The sequence below is a fragment of the Lonchura striata genome, chromosome 5 (assembly GCF_046129695.1).
Source record: "Lonchura striata isolate bLonStr1 chromosome 5, bLonStr1.mat, whole genome shotgun sequence".
NCBI lineage: Eukaryota > Metazoa > Chordata > Aves > Passeriformes > Estrildidae > Lonchura > Lonchura striata.
Genome location: NC_134607.1, coordinates 17,446,244 through 17,461,861, shown reverse-complemented (window position 1 = coordinate 17,461,861; position 15,618 = coordinate 17,446,244). Strand labels below are relative to the sequence as shown.

Genomic DNA, 15,618 nt, shown 5'->3' with positions numbered 1-15,618 from the left:
GCTCTATTTCATGGAGCTAAGAACAGAAATTTTATGTTGCAAAAGATGACTGAATCCAGCTGTTAACCCAGCACTGCCAAATCTACCACTAAGCCACATCCTCAAGAACCGCATTTTTGCATCTTTTAAATACCTCCAGGGATGGTGGCTCAAAATCTTCCCTGTGCACCCTGTTCCAGTGCCTGATGACCCTTTCAGTGGAGAATTTTTTTCCCTAATATACAAGTTAAATCTCCCATTACCATGGGATTCAAGACACATAGGGAGGTAATGGCTCAAAATGGACAGAGCTCTGGGTTTCTAGTAAGAGAAGTTTGTTTGTAAGTGTTTTAATGCATTTCAGGTCTCAAACTTCCTAATCTTAATACAGGAAAAGAAAAGATTTTTTGGGAGGAATTGGTCATATGGTGCAACTCTCCTATTTCCCATACCAGGATTTTCTATAAGTCCATATTTAACTCTTCTCTCATCGATGTTTTGTTTGCTTGGTGTTTTTAGCTCACTGAATCCTGGCGATTTCAAGAAAGATTCCTCTGTTCTCCACATTACTAAATCTCAAGGAAGATATGGGTCCACACCATCACCTCAGCCAAAACTCCCCTCCCAGCACTCACTGCAGAAACAGGGAAACAGTACCACTGACAGAACTCAGGTTGCACAGCTGCCCATGGCCAACGGCGTGGTAGTGCAAGAGCAGCGGGAAGAGGAGGAGCGGAGGTGGCCGGAGCACGGCTCGGCCGTGTCCACCCCCGTCCCGGATGATGCCATGGACAGCAGCTTGATAAATGGGGAAGGGGAAAGCTCTCGCAGGGAGTCCTTGCAAAGTGTGGCTGCCTGTGAGGAGCAGATGCTCAACAGCTGCCACAGGACTCCGAGCAGTGACACGCTGCTCCCACCCGAAAATGAAACTCTAGGAATTGATACTGATGTCAAGGAAGAGCCAGCTGAGGAATGCTGTAAACAAGATCAACCTGTAGAAACAAAGGTAAAGAGAGAAATGGTTTCATTCCTGATGTATCACTACTTTTTGTATTTTCTCTAGGTTTTTATTTACAAAAGTAGGCTTCCAGGAGCAGGTCAGAATTGAAGATATTTTCGTTATTTTCCCTCTGAAAAAAGATGGGAAAGAATTTTGCTTGCCTTTTCCCACCCTCTCCTCTCCTTTGCTCTTCTTCACGTCCACTTGGCTTCTTCCCTATTAGTTATCTGAGGTTTAAAAAAAGTGAAACTCAAATCTGTGTGCCTGTTTAGCACCATGCTTCAGCTGTGCCAGCCTACAAGGGACACATGTTAGTGGTGTATATGAAATAAAATGCCATGTGCAGTAAACTGTAAAGACAGAGCTTCAGGCAGAAGTGTTGTGTGAATCCTTAACTTGGATGTAGTTGTCAAGTCAAAGCTGGAAAGGCAATGGCAGTCTGCTAGTGATCAGATAGATCTAATGTTCAGGGTATACTAAATATATGACTTTTTAGCAAGAACTTATACCATGATGAATTTGAGCTCCCTTGTAAGGAAAGTTTTAAAGGCTTAAGTGTAGTATGTGGGTGGAAGGAAATCTGTCTTGGGAAATTAATTGCTGAAAAATGGTGCATATTTTTCACTTGAGAAAATTGACTTATGCAGTTTGCCTCCTTGTACCAAAGCAGTAAATGTGATTAACAGTTCTGGTCCAGCCATCCCCCGTTTGGCAGGAGGAGCTTGCCTAGCCTTCCTCTTCACCACAGAGCCAAACAGCTGATGCTGGAAGAGCTCCTCACTGCTGGTCGGGTGTACACCTGCAGCAGTTGACTGCAGCCCTTTGGATAGTTCGGGGTCACATACATATATGCCTGGAGGTAAATTCTGTGAGTGGGAAAGGTGGGAAATATCATGGACAGTGATAAGAAAGTGATGGGTTGTGTGGGTTTTCTTCCTTTTTTTAGTTTAGTTTTTTTTTTCCAGTAATAAATGAATGTTATGATCCCCCGCTAAGCATAAGCCTGGGCACAGTCCAAGGCACTTTTGGCCTGCCACACCTGTTGTAATGTTTGTCTCCTGTTGGGTAATGCCCGTTTCCCTTCTCTATGCCTATAAAGTGCTGAACTCCCAGTGGGCAATGATGTTAAGCTTGAATCCAAATCACGCAGTAAGGTGCTGGCAGCATTTCCAGGAAAAAAGCTGAAAAGGGAAGCAGTTCTGTTTTAAAGTTCAGGAAGGAACTGGGCAAGTGCTAATGGCAGCAATCTCATTAAAATCTGTCTTTGAGCTGCTGGGACCAGCATGTGTGATCTGTCTTGTATTTGCACTAAGCTTGTGAGGTGTAATGTGACTGTAACTAGGTGTATATTGTTCACTGGTGCTTGAAAAGTACAAAACCAAGACATACCAATGCAGGATGACTTTTAAGCTTGCACTGGTGCAGAACTGAATCTGTAAAACTGAGCTGGGTCACAACAGCCCTTCCTGAGATACCTTGTGCAGCAAAGACTTCCCCTTTAGTCTAGTGAGGTTAAGAAGTGTGTCTGCCACCCTTTACAGAATCAAACACTGATTTAGTTTGGATTAATGCAACCTGGAGGTGGAAATCAGCCCTGTGGTGGTCTAAGTAGCTGCTGCCATGCTGTCTGGATTAGGAGAAGGATGATGAGTGACAGGAGAGTTCTGGTAGAGCTTTAAGCTGTTTCTGTGTTCAAGCACACACAGGTAAGAAATAAGAGCATTAGACAATCTGTGATTTTGCTAAATGCCTACTTAGTCATTACAGAATATTGAAACTGGGATGCAGTCCAGTTGAAGTTGCACTGCACAGGATAGCAACGCTCTCCTGCCCTTTTGATTAAAAATGTAAATACAATTGAACAAAAGCAAAAGGAGCAGATGCATGTGAGTCATAGTCAAACTTAGAGTCTGATATATTTATTCTGATGCTGATGCAAAGTATCTTGTCTCTTGTGTGCCATGTTTCTTAGTTCAGGAAAGAGCAGAAAGTGGTGCTCTCTCTCTTTGTAAATGTGTGCATGTACAGTATAAGTAATCCTAAATCCACAGCTGGAAGGGGTGAATTAAATTGGCAACTGGTGCAAAACTGGTGCAGAAATTACATTTTGGACTTGGAAAAGAAGGCTTGTTTTGAAATAGTGTTGCTCATACAATTACTCCCCTCCCTCTCCCTCCAGTCACTGTAGATCTGACTAAAGACAGATTATTGCAGGTTCTGGAAAAAGTTGAGCAAAACTTATTAAATTTGGCAGAGATCTGAAACAATTTTCCCAAACAATCAGAGTATACTTTATTTCTCTTATTTACTGAATTAGTTTGAAGGTAATGAAACACAATCATAAAAACCAAAAGGACAAAAGTGAAAAGTTTCTTCCCTTTCAACAGAAACACCTCCTGTCATAAAAAGTGGTTTGTCTAAACTGCGGAGGCTGACTAGTACAAGAACATCTCAATTAATTTCCTGAATAACATCTTGTGGGGAATCTGCTGCCACAGCTAACTGAAGAGGACAAATGTGTCAGTGTTTGTTGTGAGACTGGTAGGAAATAGGGATATAGACTGCCTGTATGCCACAGATGGGGAAGAATCCACTGAGCATTTTTAATAGTCCTTATATGATGTCTTATTTTAATGATAATGTTGGGGGCACTGATGTTTCAGATGTAAAAAACCTGGTGTAGATACTGGATTTATAATTGTAGTGTGATGTTTCAGTTTAACCAGGGGAAAATTTTTGGTTTTGCAAAGTTAAGTCTGCCAAGAAATGTTTTACTGTTGAAAGTCTTGAGAGGATCTACCAGCTTCTCGATTCTACATTTTTGGTCTTCTTTAGGAACAGTAATGGGATCAAAGCTGTGTACCTTCAGCAACCAATATAAATGTATAAATCTTCTTGTGAACAGTCACTTCTTTAGGGATGCCAGTCCTGCTTTCTTGGTTGCTGTGCAAGAAACAAGCAGAGTGTAATTTAAATTATATTTGTTAATACTTTACTTCTCTCAGCCTGTCTGTGTTGTTTAATATATTCCTTCAAAGCTCTTGGGGCAAGGGCTATGCCTGAGTAAGGGTGAATCATATACATCACTGTCATGTTGGCAGGTAGAGTTTTCTTGACAGGAGATGGCTCCTGTTTGGTTTGGAAAATAAAAAATTTCATACTTTCACCAGCATTTTTCAAACCTCTTCTTAATTTCAGAGTGAGTTCAAAATTAATTATTTTAATTTCTTAAGCATCTTCTTTAATTTCTTAAAATTATTCTAAGGATGAGCAGATTTGTAGTAAAGAACTAGACCCAGCTGACACATTTACTGTAAGCATTGGAATAGAGATTCAGGTTTGCAGTCCCTGCTGATGCAACTCTTGGTCTCTCACACTGCTGATATTTTGGTCCACAGATGAAATAAAGTACCTGTGTAATGTACATGTTCTCTATATAGCACACTAACCATTTCTGCTTGGTTTTATAGGTTGAGTTGCCATGTGTTATGGATTGTCACAGAAGTTTAAAATGTTCCTTTAAATAATTGTTCCCTGAAGTTAGCTTCCCCTCCCCTCAACAACAACCCCTGCTTCCCCACTGAGGACATGCTGAAAGAAAAGCATTAGTAGAGTTTTCTGTTATTTTTGCACTTATCTGACCTTGTAGGTGGGTGTTCTTTTGCTGGAATAAGAGCATGCCGCAGTGGTTATAATAGAACTTATCCGTGATGTGCATTTTTCCCCCACATAGAAGATCTCTCTGTCAGGTCGTGCAATTGATGTAGAAAGGAGAGGCAGGTTCAAGAATTAAGATGATGTGTAAGGTTGATACTGAGAGGATTGGAAATCTGGGCTCAGCTCATTTTATGTGGTTTTTTTTTTTGTGTGTGTTTGTTATGCATGATTTTCCCTCTCTTAATTAGTTTAAGAAGTCTTCTAAAAAATACAGATTGCTTTTATAGCAGTGCTTCAGGGAAAAAATGGGGTTCTGGGCTGAGAAAAAAAATAAAATTACTGAAGAACCAGTAACCTCCGTGGTTTTGTGCTTTAAGTCCACATGTGAGATCTTTTGTAAATGGCTGCATTAGCAGCAAGCTGTACCTGTAATAGCTAATTCTCCAGCTCCCTGCAATGTCTCTTGACAGCACTTAAAACAGTGTTCTGCAGGTTACTGTGGTTGCTATGCTGATTTAAACAGATTTAATGAACAGCTTTGAAGTCACTATTGGAAGCCTGTTTTTAGGGGGGAGGTTTGCCATGTAGCAGTGCAACTGTGAACACTGCAGATTAAAACTGAAATATGTTGAAATTTGGAATACTTATTGAATACCAAAATCGGGGGGAAATGAACTGAACTCCCTTATATATAAGATTGTACTTTAATGTTTGATATTCACACAATTTTTGTAAAGGTGCTTGCAAATGTTTATTATACTCTTGTGGGAAGCAGTGTGCAGTTTGAAATCAGAAGCTACTCTCTCAAGCTCTCCTCTTTATTTTTTTTTTTAATGAAGAATTTTCATGGTTTGTCTGGCAATCACCAGTTTCCCATAAGCACTGTGATAATACTGCCATTTATTTCAGGAAGATTCTGATGTCATTAGATGTGAACAGACTATCACTAGATCTGGATAAAGAATCTTGTAATGGAAGTGTCAGTTTGTTGAGCCTGACACTTGCAAGCCTAAGGCATTTCCCTAATGTTTTGACATTGTAGAAGGCTGTCCTTTCATTGTTTTGGAGTAATTCTACCCAGCAACATATTCTAACATGTTTAGTTTAATACAGAAAATTGACTGAATTTTCTGTTCAGCAGAAGAATTAGAAATACATTTTGTGGAAAAAAAGATTTTAAAATGAAAACTGCCCTTAATATGCCAAAATTACTTCCATAAAGACTTAATGAAGGGGTCCTCTAATTGCAGTCAACAATTATTCAACAATGAATGTATTGGTGAACATAAAACATTTTGTAGCACATTTTTCAATAATTTTGTTGTGCAAAGAACATGCAGTTCAAATAATTTCTGAAATGGGGCGAGGGTGAACACTGAGTGCTCCCATCTGTTCCCTCTTAGTCTGCAAATCAGTTCTTCCAGCTCTGAAAGGTCACTGGTACTCAGTTACCAGGAACTGAGCTGATCTGTTGAGTAGGGAGTTGGTGCTTTGGCAAAAATCCCTATACAGACTGGAAAATACAAAATCTTTTAGGCTTTGATTTTGCTCTGCAATTCAGTTAATTCTTAGCATTCTCTGACTTTTGTATGTGTTGATTAAACTGCGGGAAATTATGTGTTTTTCAAAGTTGGTGTTTATTGCTAAATGTTAAACTTGTATTTCAGTTTTTGGAGTATTTTCAAAATTTTTTTATTATTGTTATTAAATTATGTGTTTATCAGTATCCTAAGAGCTGCTCTTATTTTCCTCCAGGAGACAGACGAGCAGAAACGTCACAAAATTGCCAATGAACTTCTGCAAACAGAAAAGGCCTATGTTAGCCGACTTGACCTCCTAGATGGGGTACATTTTTCTCAAATTTGCTTTTATTTTGTTGCCTTCAATTCATTCAAATGGCTATATATGTGTGGGTATAAATTACATGAGATGTGTCATGTTTTTCACAATTTGTTGGTTTTCCAGTCAGTTATTTTCATTTGCCACACGGTTTTGCCTATGCTTCTATTTTAAGAGTGCTATATTCTTAAAAAGTATTAGAATTTTGTGACTATTAATGCAATATGTTCTGTGTGGAGATGTCACTATAAGCAGTCATGCTGGTAGCTAACAAGGAGGATGGTTAGCCACGTCTTGGCTTCCAGTGAATTGGAGTGAATGTTGCAATCACTCACTCATTAGAAAAGTATTAAATCCTTCTAATTTGATCCACCCAATCAGAATTTTTCTTTAGTCCCAAAAACCCTAGAAGTTGCCCATTCCAAAAAGTATATCTTCTATTTTCCCATTATGTACTTAGAAACAGAAATTAGTGTTCCTGCAAGGAAAGGGTTGGGCTCTCATGCTTTGTACAATCTAGCTGATATCTCTTCTGTAAAAGTTTGTACTTGAGAATTTTCCTTCCTAAGTCTTGTTTTCTTTCCACATAACACATACACACTTTACCTGGATGCCCCTAGCTTTGCATTGCCTTACTATAGGATATTTTTCTCGGACTCTACAGTTTAAATTTCTCAGGTCCAGTGCAGAAGTTTTGTACAAACAGTTGATGAAAAGTAAATCTCAACTGAGACTAATTGGTCAGGCTGCTTGAGGATCTAAGTAACTGTTCTCATGGAAGTGGATTTGCACAGCAGACCCACATTGTGATGGATATATGGTGACTTTTAAAAGCCAAAATGTTGCAGAAAAAAAAAGCTATTTAGAGAAGTTTAAAAATAAAAAAAATATATATTTACCTCCTTCATAGATTTTTCTGATGGGTAATGTACAATTATTTTCCTTGATGGCTTCATAAGTGCATTGCGGCTAGTCTTTTTCAAATATTAACTGAAGAGAATTTTGAAAAATGAGTTTTGAACACAGCTGCTCAACTGCTGCTAATGAGAGGAAAGCAGAAGACTGGGAAGGGACTGTTATATTTCTGAACTTGGTTAAAAAGTTGTGTAATCTTTATGGTCTTCAAAGTAACTAACTGTCCTACTGGCAATGCAGCAAACTGGGCATGTTTTAGAGTGTACGTGTTAGTATATGGTTTTTTTCCTTTTAAGACACTGCTGCTGTCTCAGTTGGGGTGATCAAAGTTTCTGTCTTCAGACTCTTTTCTTCTTTTGCAAGTCCTTACCCAGACTTTTGGAGCTCTTTCTAGGGACATGCAATCTGTTCAAGAATGGGAGAGGGTGGCAGAAGGACAACAGCTCTCCAAAAGCACTTTTTTTTTGGTGATGTGCATATTAACAGATGCACATTTTGTAGCTGCATCTAGTCAGGTTGAGCCCACTGAAGGAGAAAGAATATATTGATTTTTAAAAGAGACTATAGTCCACTCAGAACTGGGTCTCTTCTATATTTTAAATATGTGGGGACTACTCATAGTCTGCTATTTACTTTGATTTCTAAAGGATACGGGGATACAGCATTCAAGGAAAGTGGTGGGGCTAATGGTGATCAGACATCATGCTAATTGCAAAGATCGGAAGAGTGGAAAATACTGCTAGAAGACTGGGAAAGCTGAGATGGTCTAGCTGTTAAAACAGACAGGATGTCTGGAGCTGATCCAAAATGGCACTGCTTCAGCTTGGCTCTCCTTATGTCAGCCCTGTCTGCAGTGCTCTCCTGGCTCACAAGAACAAAAGTGGGGTGTAAGGGAGGAGAAGCCTTTCACTTCCAGTGAGGGAAAGCCAATGAGTTAATCACTACTATCTATATTATTGAAATATTAATCTTGCCTCAGCTGGAGCAGGAGGGGTGGATATGTGGTCTTCCATTGCTTAAATATAATCGGCTGATAAGTTTGTGGTTCCTTTTCTGTATTGCAGGTATTCTATTCCAGACTCCTTGAGGAAGCCAACAGAGGTTCATTTCCACCTGAAGTGATTAATAAAATATTTTCTAACATTTCATCAATAAATGCCTTCCACAGTAAATTCTTACTTCCGGAGCTTGAAAAAAGAATGCAAGAATGGTAAGAAGCAATTCACTGGTTACATTCCTAACACTGTGTCTGTAGAAACTCTTGCAGGTTGATGTAGGGAAAGTATCTTCAAATTAAGCTCTACAGGCCTAGGAACTACTGTGAGTAAGAACATCTGCTCATCTGCTCTTCCACTCTTCCTCAGGATCTGACTCAGCAGAGGATTTGCATCATTTGCTCAAAATAAAGGACATGGATCTCACTGAAGCCAGTGAGATTACTCATGATCTTGCTAAATTAAGGGTTCAGACTCAAATTATATGCTACCTGGTGAATTTATTGTATAGAATACAAAGTTGAGGTAAATAACATGTATGTGGTTTATGATAATGCTGAAGTACATTAAACTCTGTTGTTACTGCCTTTTTTAATAAGGTGGGGCAGTATGTTCTTTTTCTTCCATGTTTTAGTTTTCTGTTTGCAACTAAAATCCATGTCAGATATATTCCAGGGCCATTTCCCCCTCAGCTTTTCTTGACCTCTATTTGGAGCCAGCAAAGATAGAACAGATGTAAATATACTGTGTAATAGGGAAAAATGTTTTTTGTGATATAGATGAAAATCTTAGACCATAGAGGTGCTTTAAACAGCAGCTGTACGTCTTCTGACTCTGTAAGATGATTTCCTTTTAAATGATGATTCCTTAAAATAGAATACTTACCATGCACAAACATGTGGTACCTCTGTGTAGTCTATAATGCAAGGAAGTAATTAAAATGTAAGCAATGTGAAATATAAGAAGTTCCCCGCAGAATGACTTGAGTAAGTAAAAACTACCCATTTCTTTTAACAGAAGTTGAAAAACTCTGATAGGAAATATGAGTGCCTGGATTACACTAGAGTGCATGTTAATGAGAAGAGTTTGGATATTTAAAAAACAGCTCACACCACATTATGTCAGTGCTGTGTAATTTGAAATGAGATTCACAGTGTAATCTTAAAATTCTGCTCTAGATACTTTATGAAGCACAGAAATATGGGTTGCCTTACTTTACATATTTGCAAAATGCTAAACTGCTCACTTCTATTGTGTTTATAATAATATAGCTTCAAAGGTTGAAAAGTGCTTTTGCAAATAAGCTTTGACTCCGGGTGCAGAGCTAATCAATTGCATCACAAGGATATTATCTTTTCCATGTTGTGTGAAAACGACCTTTGTGCTGTACCTGAGACAGCCTGTTTAAATGTCCTTGAAGCATTGTGCTTTTGGGAGGAGTTAGCAAAAAGGGTGCAGTTGAAGACAGCTTTTTCTGATCATTGCTGAAAGTAAAATCTGGGGTAATTTTCTCTCCCCATCACTGGTTTCTGAAATTGTCTGGCATAATAGCTTCTGCCAGATACAGTCTTCTCAGCAGTTCCTCTCATTAGACACAAGAAATTAAGTATGATCTAGGGGTAGCTTTATGTTCTTCTGTTATTCTTTATCTTCCTGTAAAAAAGCTGGATAAAAATTGCTGACCCATTCCTTGAGTTGTGTTTTAAATTGAAAACTTAGAGTAAAAATATCTGATTTTATAACTGGGAAAGCAGATCAAAAGTAAATTCTTTTTTTTTTAAGAAAAGGCAATGTGAATCTAAACTTAACAAGTGAAAGTGAAATTCTATGGTAGCTGCATTTTGAATGAGTTGAGCAACAGCTGGAGCTGAATATTTCTTACAACATATGGCTTGAAAACACTGGAAACAACATTCTTGCAATATTTTTCCCATGAAAAGTGTGTAACAGAGCATAACAGTGATCCCATGCTATAGAATCATTGAATGGTTTGGCTTGGAACAGACCTTAAAGATCATCTAATTCCAACTCCCCTTCCATGGGCAGGGATACCTTCCACTAGATTATCAAACAAAAAAATTAGATACAATATCCTGAGTCTTCTGTACCCAAGGATGACCCAAAGATACTTGGGAATAACATAAGAACTCTGCATGATTTCAGAGACCAACTTCCCACCCTGTCTTGTCCCCTCATTGCCAGCCCCAGCAGCAGCCCAGTCCTCTGCCAGGTGTTACTCAGGAACTCTCTGCCCTCCAGAGGCAGCTGGAGCTGGAACAGCTTTTGACAGTCCTGCAATAATCAGTGTTCAAGTACAACTTGTATGTTCTATACAGCTTTTCTTTCAGAGAAGTGGTGAGCTGGAGCAGGCTGTAGAATTTTTCACTTTAGACTACTATGACAACATTGATTTCAGACTTTTAGAAATCCATACCGAGATACTGAGTTTCTGAGTCTGTCCCTGAAAATGAGACATGAAATGTGCTTCCTATAGTAGTTCTTGGAGATGTCTGTGTGCTGCTCCACATTTTTTATGTGCCTTGGGAGTGCACCTTCTCTCAGCCTCTCCAATAGTAAAACTTTACTATTCTGTTTTATCTGAAAATGCCATCAGGAATTGGGAAAAATGTGGCAAAGTTCTCACAAAAGACTGGAATCCAAGGGATTATCTTTCCTCCATAGGTTTCCTTAGATAAATAGTAATTAAAACCAAAATATCTATGTTTATACAAGGCACAGAGTGGTAGCTGTACAGAATGGGTTTAGCCCTCAAACCAAACCACAGGTTAAATATTTTCCAGTTAGGCCATGTTTTGTAAATAAAATCTTTCATGTCTTCAATTTCTAGCTTTATTTATTTTAGTCCTCTACATGACCTGTGGTGCTTATATATAATCAAAGGGGATAGAAACACTTTCTAGATGTTCTTATTTTAGTACTCTACATGACCTGTGGTGCTTATACATCATCAAAGGGCATACAAACACTCTTTCTATGTGAATTCAGATTTAATGCTTGTATTGGAACTCCATATGAGGCGATCCCAAACAGAAGGATTCTCTGTTAAACACTTGAAACCTTTTATAACCTTGTGTGACTTTTTTTCTTTCCATTTTGCTCTGAGATTCCACCCTCTTACTTTGCAGGACTACCACACCTAGGATTGGAGATATTCTGCAGAAGTTGGCTCCTTTCCTCAAGATGTACGGCGAGTATGTGAAGAATTTCGATAATGCAATGGAACTGGTGAAAACGTGGACTGAACGGTCTCCTCAGTTCAAATTCATTATTCAAGACATTCAGGTAATGGGGAGAATAATGTAGAACCTCAAGTAATACATAAAAATACATAGGTTTGTGGATGAAAAAAGGCTCAAAGAGGAAATTAAATACCAAATTCCTTAGAATTAAGATTGTTGTTTTTATCCACTTCACACTGTGTTTTTCCCTTCGCCTTCCTGCATATGTGCACAACCCACCCACAAAAATCCAGATTTTTCTCCTGCAAAATAGAGGAGCAAATTGTAAAGGCTAAAACATCTGAAGATTATAAATCGTGCATTTTGTTGTAAATACCATTTTAGGATAAAGCAAAAAGGCAACTCTAGATCCCCGCACTGCATCCAGCAATATTGTGTTTGTTCAACACAATATTAGTAGTCCTGAGCACAGGCAGCTGAAGAGCTTTTCCAAAGGCTCCTTTCACACCCTCTGGTGCTCCCTGGGGGTGTCTCTGGGAATTGGCAGATGTGTGTCCTGCTGCAGTCTGAGCACTTAGAAATAGGATGGAATGTTTCTGTTTAAATTTTACTGCTCTGTAGGGTCTTTTGGTTGTAAGCCAGGGAAGAAAACAATGTAGGGCTTAATGTAATTTTTGTTTTTATAATCTAATTGCATCTAATATTATGGAAATGAATATGCATCTTATGATAGAGTAGACATTGTAAATGAAACTCAAAGAAAGCATTCCCTCCTCAGATAGGTAAAATGTACCTTTGTAGCCCATTAAAGTGATTGTTTATAATATGTGGTCATGAGCTATCCTTATTAATTTAGAAGCATTTCTCTTTCCTGTTACTACAAGCCTATATTAAAATACACTGGAGTTTAAAATATTTTCTTTTGGTAAGACTTTTTGGTAAGACTGTCAAATACTTAGAAAAGTTTTTACAGTTATTTTTTGAGAAGATTTCCTGATTATCTGGTTTAATAAAATAGTCCTGTATTCTTTCAGAAGATCTATCATGCATGTCTCAAAATACATTGTTTATGTTTCATCAACCATAACTTTTATTTACGGTATTGTAATGACATTTTTGCCTGCTTCATTGAAATATGTTTACAATTTTTTAGAAGGAAAAAGTGTGTGGAAATTTGACATTGCAACATCACATGCTAGAACCAGTCCAACGCATTCCACGCTACGAGATGCTTCTAAAGGACTACCTAAGGAAATTGCCTCAGGATTCCCTAGACTGGAAAGATGCTGAAAGTAAATATCTTCAGGCCATTAAAGGAGCTATAATAAGAAATTAGTAAGAGGATACTGTAAATTAAAGATATTTTCAGGAAAGATCAAGTGAAGAATTACCCATTAAAAGAATGATAGAATTTCTTTAGTGGAATCATAGCATTCATTGAAAAAAAAATTTCTTGAAGTTAATGTAAAAAACATAAAGCCTTTAGTATTCTCCTGGAGCACATAAGTTTTACTTTGGTTATGGAATAGCACACAGGTTTTGATTTGTTTTCTTTGCAGATGATCAAGGCTTGTGGTGGCTTTTTAATTTGTTTTTGTTGGCATTTTGGCTTGCTTTATGCACATTTGGAATGTGTGACTGCTATTTGTTAAAAAGTGGAGTTAGGCTCATTCTATTTTTAAGCTTGTGCAGGGAAAAAGCACAGACCGCTTTAAAATTTCTTCCTCTCTGTATTTACATGAGAACAGTTCAAGGTATTTGCATAGAGTGTTCAAAATCACTTCCCAGATAATTCTTTTAAATATTTCATTTTTAATACCATTACTGTAAACACTTATAAGTTGAGCTGTTTCAACTGAAAAAATATAGTTTGACTTTCTGAAGTACTTTGAGAAAAGGAAGGAAATTACCATGACTGTTCTTGTCACAGAAAAATGTGATTCTAAGTGCTGAAATGCTACAGTAATCTGCAATAATTATCTTCTGGTCTTTCCATATAATTTCTATTTGGTACCTGACTTTTTTAAGCCTTCCACTCTACCTTGTTTTCTTTTTATTGCTAACTGAAGAAATTTCTTGTGCTTTGTAATTTACATTAAAACAACAAATATTTTTGTAGAATTACCACTGTGCCTCCCCCTTTTTTCCCCCTATGTAGTACATAAGTAAAAGTGCAGCTCTTTTGTTTTACTTATTTTCTTTTTCTTCTGTCTAGAATCCCTGGAAATTATATCCACTGCAGCAAGTCACTCAAATAGTGCAATAAGAAAGATGGTAAATGATCCTTGTTTTCCTGATCATTTTTTAATATATTGCATTTCAGTATTTGGTCAAGCTAGGAGAGTGAATTGCAAATCTTCCCTAAAATAGCAAGAATTGGTTTCTTGGGTCAAAGTGATTGTTCCTCCTTAATGTATTTATACAGCTCCTGGAAATTATAGACAAAATCTCTCATTGCAACAAATTCTCTCAAGTGGAAAATGGGACAGACTTAGTTCTCCTGGCTCAAATCACTGATACTGCACTGAACTCTTAACCTGGTTTCATCTGTTTCTGTGAGTGCAGGGCAATGTTTGTAAAGAGCACTTACTGTTTCTCTGCCTGATTGGACTGGGATGATAGGATCTTAATTGAAATGTAAGATGTTTTGGGCAAGAAATAATGCAGACTGTATAAACAACTGCATTTTAAAAATTACCAAGGATATAACATTTCTAAAAGTACTTCTAGCTTTATCTACTAAATTAATCAGTCAGACCACACATGCTGGGTGTAAATACTTTTTCCAAAGCTAAAACAGTCTCCAGATTTATGCCAGCTCCCATCATTTAATTTAAACTGCATAAAGATGTGTGCTTTCAACTAGCAAGTTTTATAACTATTTTCACCATAAAGGAGAATCTAAAGAAGTTGTTGGAGATATATGAGATGCTGGGAGAAGAGGAAGACATTGTGAACCCTTCAAATGAGCTGATAAAAGAAGGACAGATCCTTAAACTGGCTGCTCGCAACACATCTGCCCAAGAGCGCTATCTTTTCCTGGTAAGGTGACTGCTGCTGATGAGAACTTTGAAATTCTCATTAAACTGAAATGTAAAACTTTAGGATCTTTGCCCTGATAGATCGTGTGTTGAGGTCCCAGTAAGTCTGTCTCCTGGGTCTGTGGGAGCTCTTTATTGTGGCAGGTCATCCTCTCAGATGAATTAGAAAAGTACAGCCATGCTCCCTTACAATTCTCTTGGAAAAGGTTTGGTGGAGTTTGTTGCTTTCTATGCATTGAAAATTGCCAATACATTTTTGCTCAGGGTTCTCTGGCATGGCCCCTCTTCTGGTTAATAAGAGGTAGTGACAGGATGTTGAGGCACAGTTCCTCCTTACCTGTGCTTCAAACCAAAGGAGAAATCATAGAATAGTAAGACTTTGGCTGGGGCCAGACAGCTGACTCAAATTATGTTCCCTTCATATGAGAGGTGACAAGCTCAAATGTGCTGTGTCTGTGATACACACTAGGCAATATTCTAGTCAGAATTTCTATGAAATAGGATTCAACTGAAGTGAGTTTTTCTTTTTAATAATTAATTTTGAGAAAAATTAGGGGGGGTAGGGGGAGTGAGAAAACTGAATACTTTATATCTGATTTAATAACTGTGCTTCCAGGCTGGGGCTTTAGACATTTAAACACTATTTAAAGTTCTACTTTAATAAAGGAATAGATCTTTGTCCTGCTCATGTGCTATTTTTGCCTCCTGTGATATGGAGGATTTCAGGGAATAAAAACTTTAAGAAATGTTTTTTTGTCTTGGAAAAAGGAAAAAAGACAAATATATATATATATATATTCATTCAAATAACATTAGTTACAACTTGCACAAAACAAAATTATTTTGGTACAGGATAAATATAAATATATACAATATATACACTGAAGGGAAAAATCCTTCTACAGTTTACAGTAGGTTTTGCAGAACTGGGGTGTAAGGTTTTAGTCAGAAAAGCTTTATATTGGCATAAAATATCTGGTCTGAGTATAGTT

General features: G+C 37.8%; 1 protein-coding gene across 6 annotated transcripts in view; it reads left to right on the top strand.

Moving 5' to 3' along the window:
• The window catches only part of FGD4 (FYVE, RhoGEF and PH domain containing 4), a 102,076-nt gene that overhangs the window by 71,903 nt on the left and 14,555 nt on the right, over positions 1-15,618 (top strand). For all 6 annotated transcript variants that reach the window (XM_077783355.1, XM_021549370.3, XM_021549369.3 and 3 more), the window contains exons 4-10: positions 499-985; positions 6,392-6,481; positions 8,455-8,600; positions 11,532-11,688; positions 12,739-12,877; positions 13,801-13,859; positions 14,481-14,627. In XM_077783355.1, the coding sequence (XP_077639481.1) occupies positions 499-985; positions 6,392-6,481; positions 8,455-8,600; positions 11,532-11,688; positions 12,739-12,877; positions 13,801-13,859; positions 14,481-14,627 (1,225 nt within the window). The remainder of the gene's footprint in view (positions 1-498; positions 986-6,391; positions 6,482-8,454; positions 8,601-11,531; positions 11,689-12,738; positions 12,878-13,800; positions 13,860-14,480; positions 14,628-15,618) is intronic.